Here is a 23068-nt window from a genome sequence, read left to right as displayed (position 1 = left end):
TCAACCCCACAAAGTTAAGGTAGTTGTTCATCTTGGAGGGGGTACATTTGAATCCAAAACTCATCTTTAGGACGGAAGCAAGTGTGAGATATGTTCACCTGACTTGTCTCAGTATGGAACAATGCTAGGGCCGCATTGTACGATGAATGTGACCTTCTGCCTTACATACCCTTGCATAACCACAAGTCGTAGAAAAACAGAGTGGTTAATGTATATAGTTCTTGTATCTTGCAAAGGAATGTTTTAGCAATTTGTGTCAATAGAGAGCTTGAAGGGAAATGTATTTGTAGACTTTTCCTTGAAGTCTCTGGTATCTGGGGGGGTTTCAGAATAACTGCTAACTATGACGACTATTGCGTGGGACACTATGCAAGTCTCTGATATCTGGGCAGGAGATTAAGGAGACGGGGAGAGCTGAAGAACAACTAAAAGACAAAGCTTGCAGGGGGCGTTGCACAAGTCTCTGACATACAGCCAAGTTGGACAAGAGGGAGGAAGACTAGGAGCCTTCAGCACGAGAGACCCCCAGAGGGACCACCGGAGACTGATACGCATGCTCCAGTAGGAGGGTTTGGATTCTGGAATCTAATTATAATAACCCTGTTTTTTTTAGAAGTAGTAATGAATATGTATTAGCCTAGGAGCATAAAAATCAGCTGCTTGATGTAACTGGTGTGCGTCTTGGTGGAGCAGAGACTCCCGCTGCACCCAGTGCTGTTTGCTTACCTCTATTCCTTTAATAAATTGTAAACTTTGATTATAGTCCTATTTTGAAGACTGAGCTATTTATTACACAAGGTATTAAGCTCTTTATGTTAATAGGAACGTGAGTCTTTCTGCCTGGAACACAATTCAACAGAGCAGTCAACCATTTCTTTAGCTTTGAAGATGCTGAAATGGACCCTGGGTTAACAAGAACCGGTTCCCAGCCTGTCTCTACAGATAGTTGCTTAGTGCTAAAATGTGAGTTTCCTTTCTGGTACGTGAACATCGTAGTCTTAAGATTTCCAGTACTCAGTCGTGTACCCCAGACTCTTGTGTTTTGAGAAGGATTGTACTCCCCTTACCTTATATGGGAATCCCGTTTTTGTGCCTCAAGGGTCAATGGTGTAAGGCACTTAGAAATCATTGCGGATTGTGGTTGTTGTCAATTGCCATGTAAATTAAGGCCATGCAAGTACCTTCTACTCTTTCATCTTCCCTTTCATTTGTTGTCAGTTTTCTACTCAATATTACACCTTTGGCGAGAAGTCCTTAGAAAAAAAAAAACAAAAAACAAAAAACAAAAAACAAAAAACATTACATCTTAATGTTAACAACTCTTGTTTTTTCTTTCTCTAGGTCTGCCAGTAGCTGACAAAGTAGAAAGATGACCTTTTCTCTTTCATTCTTGTGAAGTTAGAGGCAGTGCCCATTTAAACTGTGACTGAGGCTCTGCGATGGTGCAAGTCTATCTTACTCCTTCAAATTCAGTGATGCAGCCAGAGTTTTCAGGAATGAACTTTCAAGGATTCAACCACTTTAAAGCTTTTGGACAGTGGCAATTATCTGAAAACATTCCTACAGGTTTATCTTCTTCATTTACGTTTGCTTGCTCTCTCCATCTCATTCAAAGCAGTCGGGACCGGTTTGCTTCCCTCTTCTCTGGAAGTTTGCACTAGGAACCATTGTTAGAATCAGAATCCTGATCTGAGAGCACGATGAAAAATGTTGCACACCAACTTGAACATTGGAGAGGAAACTGTTCATGTATATGTCAGTATTGTACTCAAACAGCTGCTTACACCTTTTAACTTTTAAATCTGAGAATCAACAGGTAGTTTCTACGTTGCCCTGGGGGATAGTGTACTCTTCTGTACTTTGCTTCTATACAAACAGCTCAAAATTTTAAAGTCATGTTGTCAGTCATACCACCAAACAGCCTTGCACTGCATTCCATGGTCCCCGCCCCGCCTTCCGATCGGCCAAGCCCTGAAGCCCCGAGCAGGGGCGGAGGTGGCAGCTCCCACCCTGTCCCCGCCCAATGTGCGCGGGGCGGCCCGGCCATGGCGGGCGGTTACGAGCGGCTGAGCCCGAGCGGCGACAAGGTGGGGGGCGGCCGGGCGGGACGTGGAGGCAAGGCCGGGCCGGGCCGGTACAGCCCAGCCGCGGGGGAGCTGCCGCCGTGGGGCAAGGGGGAGGCAGCGAGAGGGAGTCGTGAGGGGGGCGGCGGAGGGGCGTAGTCGGGGTTTGGTGCAGGTCTCCCCGCAGTGCCGTGCTGACACGCAGCTAACAAGCACTGCGTTGCACCACAGGCGTCCTGGGGCGTATCCTGTGAATTCATACCAGGTCTCTAGGCCGGGGATTTGCTCACCATTTTTTATTTTTTTTTGAGTCTTTCTTAAGGAAGTAGGAGGTTGGCCTTGGATAGAAATAGGAGCAGGATTTGACCAGAAAATGTTCGTGCCCAAGGCTTCTTTAATAGTCAAAGACGGCATTTCAGGCAAGCAGTGCTGCATGAATATAAAATCATTCAGTCCTTTTTCACTGGAAGTGCGAGAACAACTATTTTCCACATTTTTTCAATATAGGATCTCAGAGCACCGGCAGCGTTGTTCATAGGTGGTTTCTTCACACCACCTGCCGAAAAGAACCGTAACTGCATCTGCTGTTAGAGATCAGCTCAAGGTGTTGCTGAATTGCTGAGGGACGGAAGTTACGCCCTGGGGGTGCCAAAGGCTTCTTGGGCGTGGATACACATTCCTCGGGCAGTGCGGGGCAGTGCACGCTTGTTTTGCTGTATTGCCTTTATCTCCAGTAGGACACGAACAGGCAGCAGTACATGATCCTAATACTCTTCTCTCTTCCTTCACCTGTACAGCACACGTTAGAAGTACTTCATCTCTTAACGTCTGAACGGAGGTTGCTTTTCTTTAGATACTAGCAGTTGATCACTTCCAGTAGCCAGGTTTTCAAATAGGGGAAGAGTAAAACAAGATTTTAACCCTCAACATTTAAGGAACGCTTGCTTATATTGGGCATGGTTTACTGTTAGTGTAATACCCTAGACTGTGTATAAACAGTGCAATATCAAGCTTAAGGGATGGTTAATTATCCTCTCACTGGAAGTTGAGTTGTGAAATTTATTAAGTCATGAAACTGAAGATTTCTCATTCTCCATACCTTGTGTTAGAATTTATTAGTGGGAGCAGGAACCAAAACAAACAAACAACAACAACAACAAAAAAAAACAACCTTAAGTACAGGCAGTGTTGTAGATCAGAATTAAATAGCTCCTAAGAACTATACAGGAATACTAAGAGGGAAAAAGTTCTTTAGTCTTTCAAGTAACATGCCTTTTTTTTTCCCCCTTTTTTTTTTTTAAACAGAAATGCAGCCCTGAGGAAAATGTTTTTTGCCTCAGTAAATTAACATATGCCTGGTTTAGCAGGTAAGAATTTAATAAGTAGCTTGTTAAAGTTCATTGATAAATTCTGAATTACAGAGCTTGCACATTCCACGCTGTCATTCAGGCTTTATCCATAGCTTGCGACTGGGATTGCTGTTAAATTTTTATACAAAAAACAAAGTTTACCATTTCTAGAGATCATACTATTTTTTGATAGCTTCAATGAAGCACAGCATTCTTTTTGTGATAGAAACTACTTTTAGCCACAGGATTTAAGTGCCCCAAATAGGCTATTTTTTATTTCTCCTTTGTAAAGTTTGGCAATAGACAAAAAATAAAGTAAGGTTTTCTTTGTGCTTGTTATAGTGACATAACAATTTGCTATATCTCCAGGAACAAATACTCAGTGGTACATTTAAGGTGTTTTTAAAATAGCTGACTTCATATTTGTCCTCCTCCCTTGTTTACATCAGGCCGTACATCATTACAGTAGATCACGTGTTTAAGAAGACCAGGAGAGTCCCTCTGCTTCTTAAGAATTTTTCCACTCAAAAATAGGAACTAAAAGTTCAGCTGTATGAAGTCATGCGTCTTCCAGTCACTTAATATTTTGGATGGTATTTCAAACTCATGTGTTATGAATGAGTAATAGTCAGAAGATGTAACAGTTTTCTTTTTTTTTTTTCCAAATCATTTAAACCAGACCTATATGAACATTTTAAGTGAGAAAAAGTATTTTAGGAGTATGATAACTATGGCTTGCTTTATTCAACATTATTATTTTTAAGCAAAAACTGAAAATGGTATCTGCACTTAAGCTGAGACAAAACAATCAGATTGTTTAAAGCACTGGGAGTATTTGGTTACTTTCAACAGGGCTGGAGTTCAAGAGTACAACATCATTTTCAGAGTAGCTGTGGTTGTTACCAGTCTTTCTATACCATACCAAAGTATGCAGTCTACTGAGTACCGTACATTCATATAATATTTATTTGTTCGTTATGTCAGAATGTTAACCCAACATGGTTATAATAATAACCATAATGTCCAACATGGGACACTTGTGGTTTTTGGTTTTGTTTTTTAACCAGTTCCACAATGTTTAACGAAAAGAAGGGAGTGGGCTGGGGTGTTAAGATTTCAGTTCTGCTCAGTTAGAGCGTGGTTTACAATGAAATAGGTTACTGGATGCAATTAAATTAATACTGTAAATATTATAAATGGTCCCTCTTCCCAAGCAGAAGCAAACAAGAGTAATAAATGAAAAAGTCTCAAATTAATATGGCATTATGTGTTTATTATATAACAATTATGTTTCCTCAGCATTCATGCAATGCAGAGATTGCACTCTGAAGGGCATTTGGTAAATCAGTTTACCAAATAGCTGGAGGCAGCAGTGGTTTTTAGCACTGAGATGAATAGGCAATGTCATTCCGCATAACTTAAGTATTAATTGGTCTGCTTTCCTCATCTTCTCAAAAGCTGGTGCTCATAGTACAAAAGGCTGTGTTGTTTTTGCCTTAATTTATCAAGTGTAGGACAAATACGCTTTGTCTTTGATGTTACAGTTTCAGTAGAAAGGAGGCCCATATGGATAGTGAGGTCCACCCCCACTAGAATTTTGTTACTTCCAACAAAAAGTTTCTGAATCTTACTCTGCATACTGTGCTAAGCACAATGGCACACACGTTAACACGAAGCCCAGCACTGGCACTGACTGGCACAGAAGTCTGCACTGGAAGCACGCTCTAGAGAAGATGGACACTGCATCTGCATTTCAGCCCTCAGGGAGGAAAATAACCACCAGCCTAAAAGCATTACAGCTGTCACTGACAAGAAACGCTCTTGTGTCCGTGTATGTGTCTCTTGCTGCTTCCCAGATGTATGGGGCTTTCTTTAAGGTGCATAAGATTGTCCACATTAGTCCTGCTGCATTTTTTCCATCTCAGGAATGGGATGGCAAGTTCTCTGAAATCTGTCCTGCCTGTCAAAAAATACAGGTCAGCAGTTATTCTTTGAAATGGAATTCTTGTAGCTTGTTCATCAGCCCTATTTTGCCACTTTTAAGACTGATTTCACATCTTTTTAACAATAAAGTGAGTAACAGCACTTTGCTGAAACAAAATTTTAATACATGAAGATCTGCAGTAAGGAAACTTCCATCATACTTGTGCTGAACCCCAGTAGTTTAAGGTTGTTACCTTGGTTAGAAGTGAGTCACAACATAATGCAATCTGAGAATTAAAAAATAAATAAGATTTAATTCCCAATTATAGTAGTAACTGTGTAATGGTGCTACACAGGTTTGTTTGTGAAATACTGTATTTTCTTGTAGAGAAATGTGGGATCAGAAATGTAGACAGACTTTGACATACAAAGTTTACTCAGTCTGTTTGGGACCTTCTTACTTCAGGTAAATTTCAGTATATTTAAGGTGACTGTAAGTATGTTCCAGTGTTAGGCTGTAGCCTTTATAAGATTACATATATTATTTTGAATATGGAGTTTATTTATATACCCAAAATGATATCCTTAACTTTTTGAGTTTGTATTTCTGTTTGTGTGTTTTGGTTTGGTTTTTGCTGTATTTCATGCTGTCTAAATTCATTGTTTGCTTTTTTGTTTGTTTGTTTGTTTTCAGACTAATATCTATTGGCTATAAAAAACCATTGGAGAGGGATGACCTGTTTGAGCTGAATGAAAGTGATTCACCATACAGCGTGTGTCCTAACTTCGAAAAGCAGTGGAGGAAAGAAATCCAAAAGTCTACTGCAGGATTGAAGGTGGTGATAATTAAGAACAGCTAACATTTTTTTTCAACCTTAGACATAAAGTTCTTAAAAGTCTTCCAAGTTTTTTGACCTGTGACAGTCATTTGAGGATTAAATTACTTTCTGATTTTGTAGGGCTTCTAGACAACCCTAGAAACAATATTTATCCTTTCCTAAAAGATTTCTAGCCAGACTACATAAAACCACAGTTCATTTCTTACCGCAAAGTTTTTCTTCAGTCCTGACTATAGGAAATGTGCTTCTTCAGAACATATGTACAAACATGACTTGAAATGGACACTTTATGTTACATACGTTATATTTGTAGGTGGGGTAGAGGGACGAAATCATTTCATTTGTTAATTATCTACATATTTTTGTAATCTTGCAGGCTTCTTACATCAAAAGAATGCTATGCAAAAGCAAGACAACAAGTTTCCATAAACAATCTTTGATTTTGCCACTATGGCAAACATTTAAATTTTTATTGATTAAAGTTGCTTTTCTAAAAGTTGCAGCTGACATTCTGCCTTTCATAAGTTCACAAATAATGAAGTAAGTTGTTATTGTGTTTTACCTTATGTTTAAAGATGATTAGTAATAATAAAGGGTTACCAGTATTAAAACCAAACTAAGCAACAGCTTAGATGTTTAAAGATGGGGTGGGGTTTTTTGTGTGTGTTTTTATTTTTTTTCCTTCAGTGATTATCTGTAAATGATCTAATGAGGGAAAGCTCAAAGTGATCAGGAGTTTCTTGACTGACAGACTGAGATAAATATTGTGGAAATGAGTTTATATTGCTTTTAAGTGTTAAATATAGTTAAATATAAAATCAAATGTTAAAAAAAAAGAAAAAAAAGTGAAGTGCTGAGATGTTTAACTTTCCTGCTTTTTGTTAATATTTTTGTGTCTCTACTTTTACAAAAAAAAAAATTAAACATACAACAATGTCTATAGTTCCATCATTTCTGGGAAAACTGTGGTAACTCTCTTCTAATGTTATTAATATCATAAGGTGGATGGATATTGTGCTTAACAGAAAAGTATAAAGAATTTATCTTGTGCTTTTATAAAGAAAAGTAAAATGAACACAGTTATTGTTAACTTCCATACCCTGTGTCAGGGAAATTCTGTTGTATCCTGGGATGCTGAACAAACCTGTTGACCTGTTTCAAGATCTGTTTGAAGATATCACAGTTGCTGGTTATTTAAGATAAACTTTTGCTAACACCAACATGAGAATTAATTTTCCTTCAGATTTATTTTCTCACTTTTGTAGTTGGTAGTTGCAGCCTTTGTGACTTCACAATTAAAATGCTCTGTTTTTTTCTTTCGTGCTGTTCTTTATTTGTACTGCATTGCCAGCGAAGTCAGCACTAGCCAATTAATTTTTAGAATAGTGTTTGATAATTTTTTCTAGGCTAACAAATAGTAGAACACTATTTTTAATGTGGTTTGTCTTCATGACATGCTTGGATGCAAAATGGATTTAATTAAACAAGTTGCCAGTATGTCGGTTTAGTGAACTTTCTATTGTCGGTTGTTGACTATGTGCACAGAGTCTAAAATTTTATTTTGCTTCATTTACAGATCAATGATAACTCTAGGTGAAAATCACCCTAGTTCATATGGAAGTGGATATGGCTACGCTATTGCCCTTTTTTTTGTAGCTTTCTCACAAACTCTCCTACATCAGCTATACCAGCGTAACAATATGCTTACTGCAGTCAAAATCAAGACTGCCGTTGTTGGCCTGCTATACAAAAAGGTAATCATGCATTCTGTTTTATTTCAAAACAAACAAACAAAAAAATTAAAATAGGCTTCTCAGCATGATCAAAACCAAAGATACTATAAACTGGTGACAGGCTTACAGATTGACTTTATATTGTGATGATTTTTATGCATAAGAATTTGTAATTTCAACAGCATTTCTCTTCATATGCTTCAATCTTGCAGTTAAATTCTTTTTTCAGCAACCTGTTACAAGCTGAGCTCTTCCTATTGTTATTAGATTTAGTTTGGAAATAAGGAAGAAACCTTTCACAAAGAGGGTGGTGTGACACTGGAATAGGTTGTCCAGGGAAGTTGTGTAACCCATCACTGGAAGTATTCAGCGTTGGGTTGTATGGGGCTTTGAGCAACTGGATCTAGAGAAAGATGTCCCTGCCATGGGCAGGTTGAACTTGATAATTCTTATGGGTCCTTTTCAACCCAAATGGTTCTATGATTATGGGATAATTTCCCCAAATTTACTGAATGACATAGGAAAATATTTCAGGCTAGAATTACAGAGAGAGAACAAGGATGTATGTGATCACAGCTTTTGCTGTACAGTTGAAGTGAATATAACAAACTGAAGTTTGCCACTTTGTCTCCTCTGGAGGTTGAATTTTTTCTCCTTGATTTAAGTGAAGCTGATTTTCAGATGATTTGAATGTGCAGTAGGTTAACTGCTGTGTAAATCTATGTGTAACTTACATTACCTGCAGTATTTCTTACTAAAGTTGAGATTATTACTAACTGTGAGAGAGGAAGGTGCTCATAACATAGTATTGAAAGTATCTGTGTGTGACCTACAAAACATTTAAAATGTTTAGAATACTGTTACTGTATAGCATATGAGGTGAAGCTGGTTTCTCAGTGCTGCACCTTTAATTCACTCTGTTACAAACACAACACGTTGGTATTTTTACTGCAGTATTTGACAACGAAGCAAATGTTAAGGAAGACAAGACGTAATCCCAATCTGAAGTAAATTAGCCAATTTAAAATGCAATCGTTTTTTCCTCAACATATTCAAATAAACCTTTTGGCATAGCCTTTTCAGGTATTTTCTGAACCACTACGCAGCATTTCACTTGTCAGCTGCAACTCAGGAAAATGGAGGAATTCTTTTTCTCATGTCATCTATGAGGATGTGTCAGTACATCAAGTCATGAACAGGGCAATATAGTATGAGGCTGCAACTAGAGTGGGCATGTCATCTGGCAAGTTTCCACAGCTACAGGTCAGAGAGATAGCTTGGTCCTCTCTCTGAATAGCGTCAGTGAATATCAGATCAGGTTGAGCTTTGCATGTGGAATGGATGGTGGAGTGAGTTGCTGCAGCACTGTCTAGTTTTGTGCAAGAATTCCAGTTGATAAAGTGGAAGAATGTGAGTCACAGCAAGAGAGTGTGATCTGTCTGGGTATCAGTCCTCAGACACCTGGACATGTGGTGTCAGCCTGCTGCACTTGTGCTTGCTGTGAAGCCTGTTGCTTCCTGCACTTGGAAGTTCCAAGCTAGCCCAAAGCTGAGCTTTTCTGAGCTCTCTTTGTGCTATGGTGTCCTCTTTATTTACCGTAAGGAGTTGCAAGTTTGTTTCACAGAGTTCAGCTTTGCTTTACTATTTATCATCCCTTCTTTTAGCTTTTCCTGGGAAGTTAAACCCATCAAAATTGTTGATTTTTGCAACTTTTACCCTCTCTATTTTCTGGTTGCAGGCCTTAACTTTAGCAAATTCTTCACGACAAAACTATACAACTGGGGAAATTGTGAACCTGATGTCGGCAGATGCTCAGCAACTCATGGAGCTAACTGTAAACATCAACCTGTTATGGTCAGCACCTTTTCAGATCATCGTGGCTGTTGTCTTTCTCTGGAAAGAACTTGGCTCCTCTGCTCTAGCAGGTGTAGCAGTGCTTCTTTTGGTTATACCTATAAACGCGCTTATTGCTGCCAAAGTAAAAAGTCTGAAGGTGAGACATTTAAATAGGCATGGTAAGGAGAGGTTTAATTGTCGTAATGCAGAAATGAAAGGGGGGGGGTTAAAATTATGCAGGCATAGGAATTATAATTGCACATCAAAATTAAAACCAAAACAATAAACAACCCAATATTGTAGCTGTTTTCCACTAGAGGGGAAAGTGGGGGAGCATAACTTCAGTAAGAAAGCAATATGTTTCATAGCTAAACTACTAGTTAGATTGCATACCTAAATTTTCATTATACTGAAACAATACATTTGTATTAGTAAAAATTGCTATATGACTCAGTTTAGAAGCAGTTATGTTTTTGCATATTACATGAATTAATTCTGTTAAATAAGGGATTTTGTAGGATTATGGCCCTCTTTCACTTCTATTATTTAGGCTAAGCAGCTCTCTCAACCTCAGGAGAATATGTTATGTTTATGAGAATTCCCACAGAGGGACTGTATGTGTTCCTGCTTCGTTCCTGCTTCTCTTATGCTGCGGTTCTCTTGCATGCATTGCATATTACTTTAACTGACAATTTCACAAGGTCCACTGGAACAAATGCTACAGCCCTAAGCTTTGCATTACTATCAAGGCAAATACCTGTCTGACTTATTCTGCCTTTGATACTGCAGCATGCAGTGAAGACTCTTCTACAGATCCATAGATTTTTTTGTAAGGCTGTGATAGTATAGAGACATCACAGCAAGGAAAGCCCTCGCCTCTTTTGAAGATGCAGCTGGTACACATATATTTAGATTCCTACTAAGATGTGAGAGAGAAAAGAAGTACTGAAGTGTTTTCCTGAACACTCTGGGAACTGGAAGCGTGATAGGTCCTTCCAGTACCTAAAGGGGGCCTACAGGAAAGATGGGGAGTGTCTTTATAAGGGAGTATACTGATAGGACAAGGAGTAATGGCTTTAAACAAAAAGAGGGTAAATTTAGATTAGATATTAGGAAAAAATTATTTATAATTAAGGTGGTGAGGTACTGGAACAGGCTGCCCAGATAAGCTGTGGATGCCCCATCCCTGGAAGTGTTCAAGGCCAGGCTGGTTGGGTCTTTGGGCAACCTGGTCTGGTGGGAGGTGACCCCGCTGATAGCAAGGGGTGGCATAGAACTAGGTGATCTTTAAGGTCTCTTCCAACCCAAACCATGGCTCTATAGTTTTTATTCAATATGAAGGAAATAATGATAGCAGAGAAGAGATTAAAAATTAAAAAAAAAAAAAAAAAAAAAGAATTGAAATGCACTCCTTAATATATATTTTAGGGGGAAAATGTTGTTGTAATGTATTAAATAATCCTTTATTTTATGTAATGGATAATATAACTTATATATATGTCTGAAAATGATATAATTGCAGTGCTAGTGTGTTTTTCAGCAAGGCAAAAGTAGTGTAAAAGATAATTATTTCCTAAACATACTGCATATTTTCTTTCCTTTTTTTGTCACTGAAAAATGAAAATATTGCTGTCTTTTAACCAGAAAAATCAAATGAGATACTCAGATCAACGAGTCAAGCTACTAAGTGAAATGTTACATGGAATAAAGGTAATGCCACAACTAATGAGGTGTGGTTTTTGGTTTGGTTTGGTTTTGTTAACTTGTGAAGACTGAAAACAAGTTATTTAAAAAAAATAGGGTTCTGTGAATAATCTTTCAGTCAATATTGATAGAAGCTTATAAAGAGGACACTTTAACATAATGTGCTTAAAGTTTTTTTAAAAGATATTTAATGGTTTAATATTATTTGAAAAACTTTATCTGTGATGCCTTAATTTTAGTACATTTTTATTAGTGTAAAATGTGTTAGTAGATGTCTGAAAACCTTTAGCAGACTAAAATTTTGGTATGTAAAGAAAACACTTTTAAAAGTTGCCTAGTTTTAATCGTTATTTATACAATTCTGAAATAAAACAACTCATCATTTATGATGCATAGGAATATGTTGAAATGTGTAGAATTAAGGGGAACTAGAGCATTCTTTCCATAAGAATAACCGAAGTTTCAGATACCTGAGCTCATACTTCTATTTGTAAAACATTAAAGTTTTTATAGTTTGGTGTTGCTGTAGATTTGAAAATGACATTTGGAGCTTAAGCTTATTTTGTGAAGCACGATCACTATTTTATTCAAATGCTTCTTTTTGTTTGATTTGTCTAGATCCTCAAACTTTATGCATGGGAACCTTCATATCAAAGGAAAGTCATGAACATTAGAGAATGTGAAGTGGATGTTTTGAAGTCATCTGGGTATCTGGCGACTTACTCCATGCTAACATTGACATGTATTCCTTTCATGGTTTGTTTCATTAAAATATTCATTCGTGCAAGACTGTCTGTTTCCAGTTGCTTTAGTAGCTCACAATGTTTGCTCACAAACATTGCCTCACAGTATCTTAAAAAGATTATTAACACAATATATCTGAAGTCACAGGTTCTAATATTAATTATACGACTGGAGAGCAACAAGACAAAGAGATTATGGATTGAGTAACCTTTTAAAGACTTCTGCTAGAAACTGAGAAATCAAATTTGTCTTCTGAATCTCATTTCACTGTTTTAATTGCACTTTATCTGTTGTGTAGAAATAACTATTTTCTTTATACTTCTGATTTAAGGGAGTGTATTTTCAATCTGAAAATTTTAGTAAACCCTTCTCAAACACTAAACCTCTAAATAAATGGAAAAGAAAAACAAAAACAAAACACACAACAACAAAAAGACAACCATGAGCTGAATTCATCCTAGCTTTGTTTCAGTGAAATTGTATCAGGAAGCCATTCATGCCTTTGGATCTTTAAATATCTCTGTTAAACGTCATTGGAAAGTAAATGGATCAAACTGGAATTTTCATTAGGGATAAATGACCACGCTTAACTTTAGTTACACAGACTGGAATATTCTCATGCTTAACTCACAATATGTGAGTTAAGTGAGGATGAATATTCCTTAGGTATGGTGAGATGGCATTAAGGCCATCCGGTTTGTAACCTTGATAACTGAAATACTTGAAGCAGTGAGTAAGAAAAAAATCACAAAATTAAGTGCAGTGAAATAATCAAATTATCATTTAGGACTTTCTTATGACTCCTAGTTTAGTACTCCTGTTTTAGTTCAAAACTCCTCCTAAACTCAAGAAATGGCACATGAGACCCCATAGGACAGGTTCTTAACTTTAAGCGTTCCTGGGTAGTTCTGAAGGCTCAAGTATCTGCTGCGTAGTAGCCCATCTTATTCTCTGATGACTATACATTTTTTTTGGAAAAAAAATCCAGGTGGTAAAAATATAGATATTTGCAGTAAATAATTTTACTTTATGACCAATATCATAGAGACAGCAAAAAGAAAAAAATGTGAATTTGCTGAAATGTCAGCATGAAACGTAATGTCTAAGTGTTTTTGAAATGAAGAAATCAATTCCTGATATAGGAAAATTATTTCATAGTTTCATGCATGTCCAGTTGGGTCAACCCCAGTAACCACGTATTTCAGCACTCAACATTGCAGCCATGAAATAATTTCCAAGTGCAGCAAATGCAGAGAAGTCCCTGTTTATATGTGAAGTAGAAATGGAATTCCACATCTTTCAAATGCAAACAAAATAGATTTTATTTATAATGTGATTTTTCTTCTTTTCATGTTTTGATTTTAAAAGGTCTCATTGGCTACATTTGGAGTCTTCTTTTATCTGGACAAAGAGAATGTTTTAACAGCAACTAAAGTTTTTACATCTATTACTTTATTTAACATATTGCGACTGCCTTTGTTTGATTTGCCATCTGTGATCTCTGCTGTGGCCCAGGTAAGCGTATTATGACTAAGGGCAGCAAAAGGCTGATGTTTATTCTGTCTTCTTGTTCTTCTCTGGTGTTTCATCTATATCTAGGAATGATTAAGTCATTCAGTTATTTTAAGTTACACTTTACTAAGATGAAACTGCACAGTATTTTTACAGAAGGGGAAGCATGAAGGCTGTTTAAAGGATGACTCACAGTTTTTTAATTGGAATGATAATGGGGTGGAACAGTTGATGGCGACTGAGCTTTCAACTTCTGGCTTTTCTTCCTTGATTGCGTTAAAGTCATTTTCTGCTTTTACTCAACTTCTCATCTTCGCAGTTCCAGTGAAAAGTGGGACCAGTTTGGGCCACATCTTTTTAAATAACTCAAACGTTGTTGTATGTTAGAGCCCTTGGTACCAAGTAGGGGAGGCCCAACGTGGCCTCTGCATTACTGTTTTTCACTAGTCACTGCTGAAAGAATTAGAGAAAAAAGAAATAGAGCTGCTGAGGGCATTCCATCAGCAACCTTCAGCCCTAATGGTGTACTAGTAGGGATATTATATGGATTGGGAACTGTTAGCTTTTAAGGCTTTATTAGGGGTATATTATATGAGCTGCCCATGAATGTACTCTGTCACAGCTTTTTTACAATCCAGCTTTTTGTAAGGATGGGTAGCACTGTGAACAGATACTCATCCTGATGTGACTTCATTTATGGTCAGCGTACTGTAAGATCAAAAACTTGTCTTTTCCTAAGGTTGAGTTCTATTAGCTTAAAAATTAGCAAAAGTGTAAATTCAGCTCATTTTATGTCACAGTACATTTGCACTCACAGTAAAATACTGTGTTTGAAAACAATCTAATCAGAAGAACTAGCCATTCAAGGATTAACTGTATATTTTAACATTGGATAGGTCAAGCATGCTCTGTTATTTTATAGTTACCTGGCAGTGTAGATCCTGGGGGAGAGGGAGGTGAACACTTGCTTATGGATTCATTTACCCTGAACACCAATTTTTGTCTACCTTTAATTAGGACAAGGAATATGTCTTTTCATACTGCCCAGAGTTTTTTTTGTTGGTTTATTTTTTGTTTGACTATTTTTTGTTTTTGTTTTTAAGTATTATTTAAGAATTTAGGTAGCACAGGTTGTGCTGTATGTTCATCTTGCAGACCAAGGTTTCTCTGAGACGTTTAGAGGATTTTCTGTGTGCTGAGGATCTTAACCCTGAGGATGTTAATACAAGCTACAGTGGAAGTAAGCCGCAGTTACTCATTTTTAATTGCTCATTAGTTTAAATGGGTGATCATTAAGAACCTCAACTGAGGGGATGGATTAGCAACTGTGTTCTTTTTCCTTTACTACAACAGATCATGCTGTTGGGTTTATTGGTGCTTCTTTCCGCTGGGAGAAAAATGGCCTGCCAATCTTAAAAAAGTAAGATATTTATTCATTACTTTTTATGAGCTCTTTCAGTAGAGTGTGACATTTATAAAGATTTTCAGGGTTAGGACTAGTTCATGATGAAGACACCAGAAAGAACATACACTGTTATTTGCAGAGTATCCCATGTGATCAGTGTGCTCTGGAAAGTCAAATCTGACCTGGACTCCCTCATGCTCTAAGAGGAACCACATAGCATATGGTTCTGCAACGTAGCACTCCTATTGTTTCACACTTCAGTTTGCACAAGGAAGGTTTAAATTTCTTTGGAAAGAACAAAGTTTGCTTTTCTTACGGTGGTCTCTCTTGCCTGAAAACGCTCCTTTTTTGTTTGTCATTTCTTAATGAGGTATTTTTTAGGTATAAATTCAGATATTTTTAAGCTGCTACACAATGAATTCATTGCAGTGTTAGTAAGAAAACGGAATAATCACGCCCTGGAGTAGAATGAAGAACCTACTTGATAAGCTCTGTTCAATTTTACTAGGGCAGCTGAAGTGGTTACCACCCACCCAATCTAACCCTCTCACCATGCTGTCTCCTCTGTTCATCTCAGGGATAGAGGGGATCCCTTGCCATAGCCTGCAGTATAATTTCCAGGCATAAGCTGGTTTCAGCAGACGTCATTTGGTTTAGAACATGCTTAGATCCAGATAGCTGGAGTACAGGTAGAGGAAGTGGCTCTCTATGTATGCAAAAGTTTATGAGATCAGGTTGTACATGTTTTGACAGCAAAATTTGTGGAGGATGAAGAGCAGCCTTTTTTACTCAGATATTTTTCACACGTTGTGTACAGTAGGTTCTGCATGAGAAGTCTAGCTGTTGGTTGTCAGAACAAGGTAAAAAGCAAACTACAGGCCTGAGACAAGTAAATGTGTGTACTGGTTAGACATTCTCCCATTTGATTATATTGTGACCAGATGAAAACACAACCTCTCAATCTGCAGATCAACGAATTTATTCTTAAAGTCGTTATTGCATGTTGCTGAAGGGTATATATTTAAAAGGCATGCAAACTGAAATACTGATTTCTCATTGTCCTGAGGGTAAAATAGAGTATTTATTTCTTACAATGACTACAACCCATACATGATGCAGTGTTTACAAAGAGGATAACTAATTTCTTCCTCAATATTTCCAGCTTGAGTGTCAGCATTCCTGAAGGCTCTTTAGTTGCTGTTGTGGGACAGGTTGGATCTGGAAAATCATCTTTTCTCTCTGCTATTCTCGGAGAAATGGAGAAACTTGAAGGAACAGTTCAGAGAAGAGTAAGATTGTCTGTCTGTCCCTCCATACTCCACCCCGACCTACTCACCAGAAAATAAGTTAAGGAAAGCTGCTTTTGGAAGTGCCATTTTATCTTTTCATCCATTTTTACAGGACATACAGCTTATGTAAGAAAAGATGTAGGAGCATTTCTGGTGATCATTGCTATCCTGTAATCTTAATTTTTAGGGGTTTATATATTCCACAGAAAGTTAGGTAAAAATACAGTCAAACCGTACATCGATACATGCAGCAAAATGGCTCTACATTAGGTATGTAAATATTACCTTTAAAAGATGTCACTGTTTGTCACTGAGATCTTTCACTGAACGACTTCACTCAATGTATGTCCCAGCTCTGTCAGTTTTATTTGAAGTATGTGCTGTTATAGTAATTATCAGCAAGCTGTTGTACAGGAATATTAAACCAATTGTTTTTTATTAGTCAAAATTTTACCACTTTAATAATGCTCAAATTATGGAAGTAATGTCCTGTTATTTTGAGATGAAGCTAGAATAGCAAGATTATATTAAAATGCAATTTTTGGTGCTCAGAAAGACCAAGTAAAAAATGTTTCCAATTCTTTTAATTTAGGGTTCAGTGGCATACGTTGCTCAGCAAGCTTGGATTCAAAATGACAGTTTACAGGAAAATATTCTCTTCGGCGCAAATCTAAATAGGTCATACTACGAGCTTGTTTTAGAGTCTTGTGCTTTACTGCCAGATTTGGAACAGTTACCGAAGGGAGATCAAACAGAGATTGGAGAAAGGGTGAGAATTTGAAGTATAATTAATACTAATATTAGTATTGCCTGTATGCCTGTAAGTAATAGTTAATTTTCCACAGTGCATTGTAATTGCCCATTTTGAAATGAGAAGTTAATCAACAAGGGGCAAACTTTGCTCTAATTACTTAAAAATCCAACTTGTAACTTTTCTATTTTTATAAATATTAGAAAATTTACTTTGGTTACCTGGAAAATACAATGATGAAATTGACTATGATATGCTGGTCTTGTGTAGTATTTTGTATTAAAATGTGTTTTTTTTTTTTTGTTTTTTTTTTTTTTTCCTTAGGGCGTCAATATAAGTGGAGGGCAGAAACAGAGAGTGAGTCTTGCTAGAGCTGTGTACAGCAATGCTGACTTGTATCTTCTGGACGACCCCCTATCTGCTGTAGATGTACATGTTGGGAAACATCTTTTTGAGAAGCTAATTGGGCCTTCAGGCCTCTTAAAAAACAAGGTAAAGTAGGGAGACCGCTTTTCAATTTGGGGGTGAACTGCTTTGTACAATGCAACAGACACAATGTCTCAGTCATACTGCAAAAGTTCATCTTTTTCCTAATGTGTTGTTGAAAAATATTCTGAATAAAGAGGCTAAATAAAAAGCACAGCTGAATCTACCAGTTTAAAGCCTATCAGATGGCCATAGTGCAGGCAGAAAACAAGACTGAGAGCTGGCCTGACCTCGAAGTCTGAAAAAGTCGTATAATACGTGGTCATTTCTCCTTTGCTGGCAGCTATTGAGGAGTGCTGTGATGTGCATATACAAGGCAGGGTAGAGCCCTTTGTGGTCACTCTTGATGCTTCACTGCTATAAATAAGTTATAGCCAGTGTAAGTTGTAGAAAGAAGGGCTTCTTGTTGACTGAGGAAATTCCCAAAGGGAAAGTGGAATCAGAGGGAATAAGTCCTCCCATGTAAGATCTGTTAATGTGGGAAGGTAAGATGGACATAAAATATTCTCTCTTCAGTGCTATGAGTTAGTGCAGGTTAATCCTGCTGATGCCTGCAAAACACATGTATTATTATGAACTTACTTATTAATAGTTTACTTACTATGAAGTAAATGTCTTTCACTTCAATCTCTCCCTTCTTCCTTTTCCTAATTTACGTGCTCTGTAGGTGATAGGTATCTGGCAGAAGAAAGAACTCTAGTAATGGTAGACTTCTAGGCAGATTTAATGGTAAGACTGTTAAACTACTGTACTGTAATATACAACTACCTCTTCTCTTTATGATCTAATCTAAACCACCCCTGAACAGAAGACAAACATTAAGAAACAGTTAAGTACAAGTAATATCAAATAGCTGTAAGCATAAACAGTTTGACGTTGCAGTTGGCAATTTAAGGAGAAATGTAGTAAAGCAGGCAATAAACAACTGTAATAGTAATAAAGTAGACAAATAAGCAAAATCCCAGAAAATTTCCAACTGATCATTCCAACATAAAATGCTTACTTTTAATACATGCTTTGTTTTTATATGCTGAAATAGAAAATCCTGTGTTTCAGACTCGTGTATTGGTGACACACAACCTAAGGCTCCTGCCTCATGCTGATCTTATAATAGTGATGGAAGAGGGCAAAATAAGCGAAATGGGGACCTACTGGGAACTCATATCAAAGAAGGCTAATTTTGTTGAGCTTATTCAAGTCTTTGGTGCAGAGAATAGAAGTGAAGCGACAACCCCAAAGGAAGGTGAGAAAACTTGTGTACTGTGTTTATTTAGTATTTTTCCTTTTCATTCCCAAAATATTCCTCCTCTCCTTCCTTACAATTTCTGGAAGATGTAGAGCATTCCCACCTACATTTTGATTATAAACTAAAATAATAGTGCACTGACATCGAATGTTTTACTCTTTCAGCTAAAGTATGTACGATCAAGCTGCCTTATGCAGCTGTTTTCTAATCTACATACTCATGGACAAGTAACTTAGAAAGTTACTTGATTCTGTTAAGGTTTTATTATTCAATAAATAATGAATGGACATTTCAAATTCCTCAAGTATATCCTTTATATTGGATGCTTCACATTTCCTTCACCTTAGATTGCTGTAATCATGGCAGAAGGCATAGGAGAATACTGTCCATTTGTAGGATAAAAAATAAACGAAGCTGTTTGTACTCTTAAAAGATACTTCCAGCAAACTAAACAGAAATGGCATAGTACCTTGAAAAAGCATACCTACAAACTATCTGCTTGGATTGGGACTCATTTCTTTACCTGAGCTGTTTCATGTGTGCTCTTCATTAAGCTATGGAAAAGAAGTAAGTACATACTCAATGCAGACTGTTTGACTTGATTTCGTCACGTACTTTAGAAGGAGATGAGTTGTGAGTATTTAATTTTGAGAGAATTCATCTCCACATAACAAAGAAGACTCTTAACAGATAAGTGCCTGCAGATGGTTGTAGTGCTGCTTTCCATTTAATGTAGTGACTCTAATTTGAGTTTGTAGCACACAGCACGGTTAGGTGAGCTTATTAATTCAGGCCCTACACTGAAGCAAGCACTCTCAAATATTTGCTGGGGGTTGATGTGGAGGAGGGGAAAAACAACCACAAATTTGCAAAAGGACAGTCTTGGGTTAGCTGTAGGGCTGATGGTGTGAGGGAACATGCATTATTCATACAGGATGAGTAATGACTCAAGGGAAGGGGAGCTGAGGTAACAAGGAGGAGAAACAATATACAGTGTGTTGTGATACAAAATTATACAACAGAGGTACATGCAGCAGGATAGATGGATGTAGAAATCATAACTGTCTTAAAAGGTCTGTTGGCTTAAATTACATTAAGTATGAAAAAGAAGAAAAAAAAAATCCATTTCTGAAAAAGTGTTGTTTCATGTAATTAACACACAAAGAACAGAGAGTTCAGTTTTCCAGCTAAGATGCCAGACTATTTTGAGACAAACACTAGTATTAATATTGTAGGGAGTTATAAAATTGTATTTTTAGTAAGTACAGAACTCCAAAGGGACTCTGCAAAATTTGTCTCCTAGTATAGTTACTTCTGCTTCAGTGAAGATACCACAGCAGAAAATACAGAATAGTGCTTCCTTTATGAAGGTTTAGACAGTATTTCTTAAATACTGTTATTTCTGAGTTCCTCCTTTCATACAGTCAAGCAAACTATAGTGTGTGGTGGTTTTACCCTGCTACGCAGCTGAACTCCACCACAACTGCTCTCTCACTTCGCCTCCTCAAATGAAAAGAGCAGGAGGCCGCAGCCTCCTGCAGGCCACGTCCACCTGCTCCACTGGGGGCTCCTCCACCCATGGGGGGGCTGCAGCGTGGAGATCTGCTCCATGTGGGACCCATGGGCTGCAGGGGGACAGCCTGCTCCACCAGGGACCTCTGCACAGACCGCAGGGGAACTTCTGTTCCATGCCTGGAGCACCTCCTGCCCTCCTGCTGCAGTGACCCCGGGTGCTGCAGGGCTGGTTCTCCTCTCTCACCCAGCTGCCTTTGGGCAGCAGTTTATTTTCCCCTTCCTTAAATCTGCTGTCCCAGAGATTACCCAGCATTACCCCTCAGCTCAGCTCTCGCCACTGATGGGTCCCTGTAGGAGCTGGCTGGAACTGGCCCTGGTCTGACATGGGGCAGCTGCTGGGCTCTGCTCACAGAGGCCACCTCTTCAGCTCCACTGTTACCGAAACCTTGCCATGTACACTCAATACATAATATTACAAAATATATATATATATATTAAATATGCTTTCCAACTTCTTCCACATTGGGAAGAAGATTTACTTTATGTTGCTGTTCTAGTATTTGGTCATAAATGTCTCTGTCCAGTGTAGTAGCTGTATCAAGATTAAAGTGACTTATACAATTCATAATTTAAAATACGCCTGTTCATCACTTTGTCCACTTTTTATTTCTAAGTTCTTTCACTGTACCCATCCACTCATGGTATAATGACTGAAAATATTTTTCTATTTTTTGCTGTTATAGTGATTTCTTCAAAAGAAGAATGCCAACTAGAGAGAAGTCTGAAACAAAGAGAATTGAGGAAACTCAAACAGTAAGTATAAAAAAGCAGTAGCCATTGCCTATTTGATGCAATGTCAGAGCAACCCTAAGTGCTTATGCTGAAGGCTGTGGTGATATTCCACTGTGTAAACATGGGTTAAGACTGAATGCCCTTAGCAGTTGACTACATAGTATGTATCTGGAGCTCATCTTCTGGTTTAGTTGTATGCAAAAGAAGTATAGTTAATGTACTAGATTATTTTATTATTACACGTACTGATGTACCTGAGTTCAAGGGATCTGGTTCGTGGGCTGCTTCTCTCTGTAAATCAAAGCGTATTAATTGGGAGCAAAGGGGAGTTTCAGAAGTTTCTGTTGTGGTTGCACCCACAATTCCCTCACAGCAGCTTGATTTCCTGATGTATTAACAAGCTGCTTATGTTCTTTGTTTTTCCCCTGTAGCATTAATTTTTCTTTTTCCACCTTTAAGAAAACTTCTGATCCCGCAAGTAAGGGGATGAACTCCTTGATTAATTTGTAATGCACTATAGTGGCACATCTCCACCTAAAAATTCAGACAATGCAGGTCACCTAAGCCTAACCACCTTGGTCCAGAAGTAGTAGAAATGGATAAGGCAAATAGCAAGACCTTTTCCTTGGCCTAGACAAGGACTGAGACCCAAGTTGCATGCTTCAGAAAAGGACAATCTTAAATTTCTAGCTGCAGAGTCAGTCAGGGCAAGCTGAGTTTTACCTACATGTAACGATACAAGAAATGAAAAGGCCATACCTGGTACTGTCTTCTGACCATAAAGTTATTCTAACAGAAAAATAGAACATCAGAGGGCAGTTCCATATCTCCATAAGAAAAAAAAAAAAAAAGATTTCATAGTATATATTTCTGCTTAGACATAAATGGATGTACTCTTTGTATGATTCACAAGACTTGACATTGTTCTTCTTGTTTGCAGTTCTTCTTTTGATCAGTGGAAAATTCTCACAAACAATAAAGAAAAAGTTGCTACTGGTGGTGTAAGTATCAATAATAGAAAAAACTTTAGTATTTTTTTGTTTGTTTGTGAGGGTTTTTTTTATGCATAAAAATATGTATTGTTTTTCAGTTCCACTTTTCTGTTTCTTGTTAAGCTTGCCTGACCTCTAATTGCTAATTTTAAAATGTATCTTACATTTTTTACCAGATTTTAAGTGTTTAGCTTGATATTTCCTATTTTTATTATCTGCTATAGGCTGCATTTTCATTTTACATCTTGGTTCAGTCTGATTTATGTATTTCAGAAAGAAGAATGTTTTAAAAAGTTTATATCCCCATTAGGAAAATAATCTGTCTCAACTTTAGGAAGTTTAAATATCTGTGTGCTGGAGCAGAAACTAGAAGTTTTGCATGGTAATACTGCTGCAGTATTGTTTTATTTTAGAACTGCACTTTCTGCATTCCCCATTAAAAAAAAAATTCCAGTTGCTAGGGAGAGGCAAAAGAACAAGTGAAATAGAATGTGGGGAAGATCAAAAGTTCCAGGGAACCAAGAGGTAAATTAAAATAAGAATGAAAATGTGGAGGAAGACTGAGTTTCCAGGAAGAGTTAGAGATAAGCACCTGGGGAAACAAACAAACAGAACAAGAACAAAAAGGAGTTTGCAGAAGGAAGACAGAGTTTGTGCTAAACAGAGCTCATTTCCCTCTGGATCTTGTAAGAAAATCAAAGAATTTACTATTTTTCTGCTGTTATCAGTTCAACCTTTCAAGTGGCCTAACTGAATTTCTCCCCATTAATCCTCATCTATACTAAGGATGGGAACTTTATCCTGCTGTCACTAATTCACAGAGTAATTTAAGAGTAATTCCTTTGGCTACAATAGCCCATGGTGTCAGTTCTAAAGTTTCTTGCTCCAA

General features: G+C 37.6%; 1 protein-coding gene across 8 annotated transcripts in view; it reads left to right on the top strand.

The window, feature by feature from the left end:
• The first annotated feature begins 1968 nt into the window (after positions 1-1968).
• The window catches only part of LOC137860497 (multidrug resistance-associated protein 1-like), a 32999-nt gene continuing 11899 nt past the window's right edge, over positions 1969-23068 (top strand). The window contains exons 1-18 of one of the 8 annotated variants that reach the window (XM_068690797.1): positions 1970-2087; positions 3369-3430; positions 4957-5243; positions 6030-6171; positions 6551-6714; positions 7751-7928; positions 9646-9900; positions 11388-11453; positions 12066-12203; positions 13560-13706; positions 14859-14943; positions 15057-15123; positions 16271-16397; positions 16990-17166; positions 17473-17640; positions 18691-18877; positions 21139-21208; positions 22128-22188. In XM_068690797.1, coding sequence (XP_068546898.1) covers positions 5146-5243; positions 6030-6171; positions 6551-6714; positions 7751-7928; positions 9646-9900; positions 11388-11453; positions 12066-12203; positions 13560-13706; positions 14859-14943; positions 15057-15123; positions 16271-16397; positions 16990-17166; positions 17473-17640; positions 18691-18877; positions 21139-21208; positions 22128-22188 — 2130 coding nt within the window. In that variant the 5' untranslated portion in view covers positions 1970-2087; positions 3369-3430; positions 4957-5145. Of the gene's footprint in view, positions 2088-2755; positions 2902-3368; positions 3431-4956; positions 5244-6029; positions 6172-6550; positions 6715-7750; positions 7929-9645; positions 9901-11387; positions 11454-12065; positions 12204-13559; positions 13707-14858; positions 14944-15056; positions 15124-16270; positions 16398-16989; positions 17167-17472; positions 17641-18690; positions 18878-21138; positions 21209-22127; positions 22189-23068 lie in introns of those variants that run through there. The other 7 variants (XM_068690803.1, XM_068690811.1, XM_068690788.1 and 4 more) reach the window with 7 other exon arrangements.

This window comes from Anas acuta, chromosome 1, assembly GCF_963932015.1.
Source record: "Anas acuta chromosome 1, bAnaAcu1.1, whole genome shotgun sequence".
NCBI classification, from domain to species: domain Eukaryota; kingdom Metazoa; phylum Chordata; class Aves; order Anseriformes; family Anatidae; genus Anas; species Anas acuta.
Note: the sequence above shows the minus strand (reverse complement) of the source record. Positions and strands in the feature narration are given on the sequence as shown.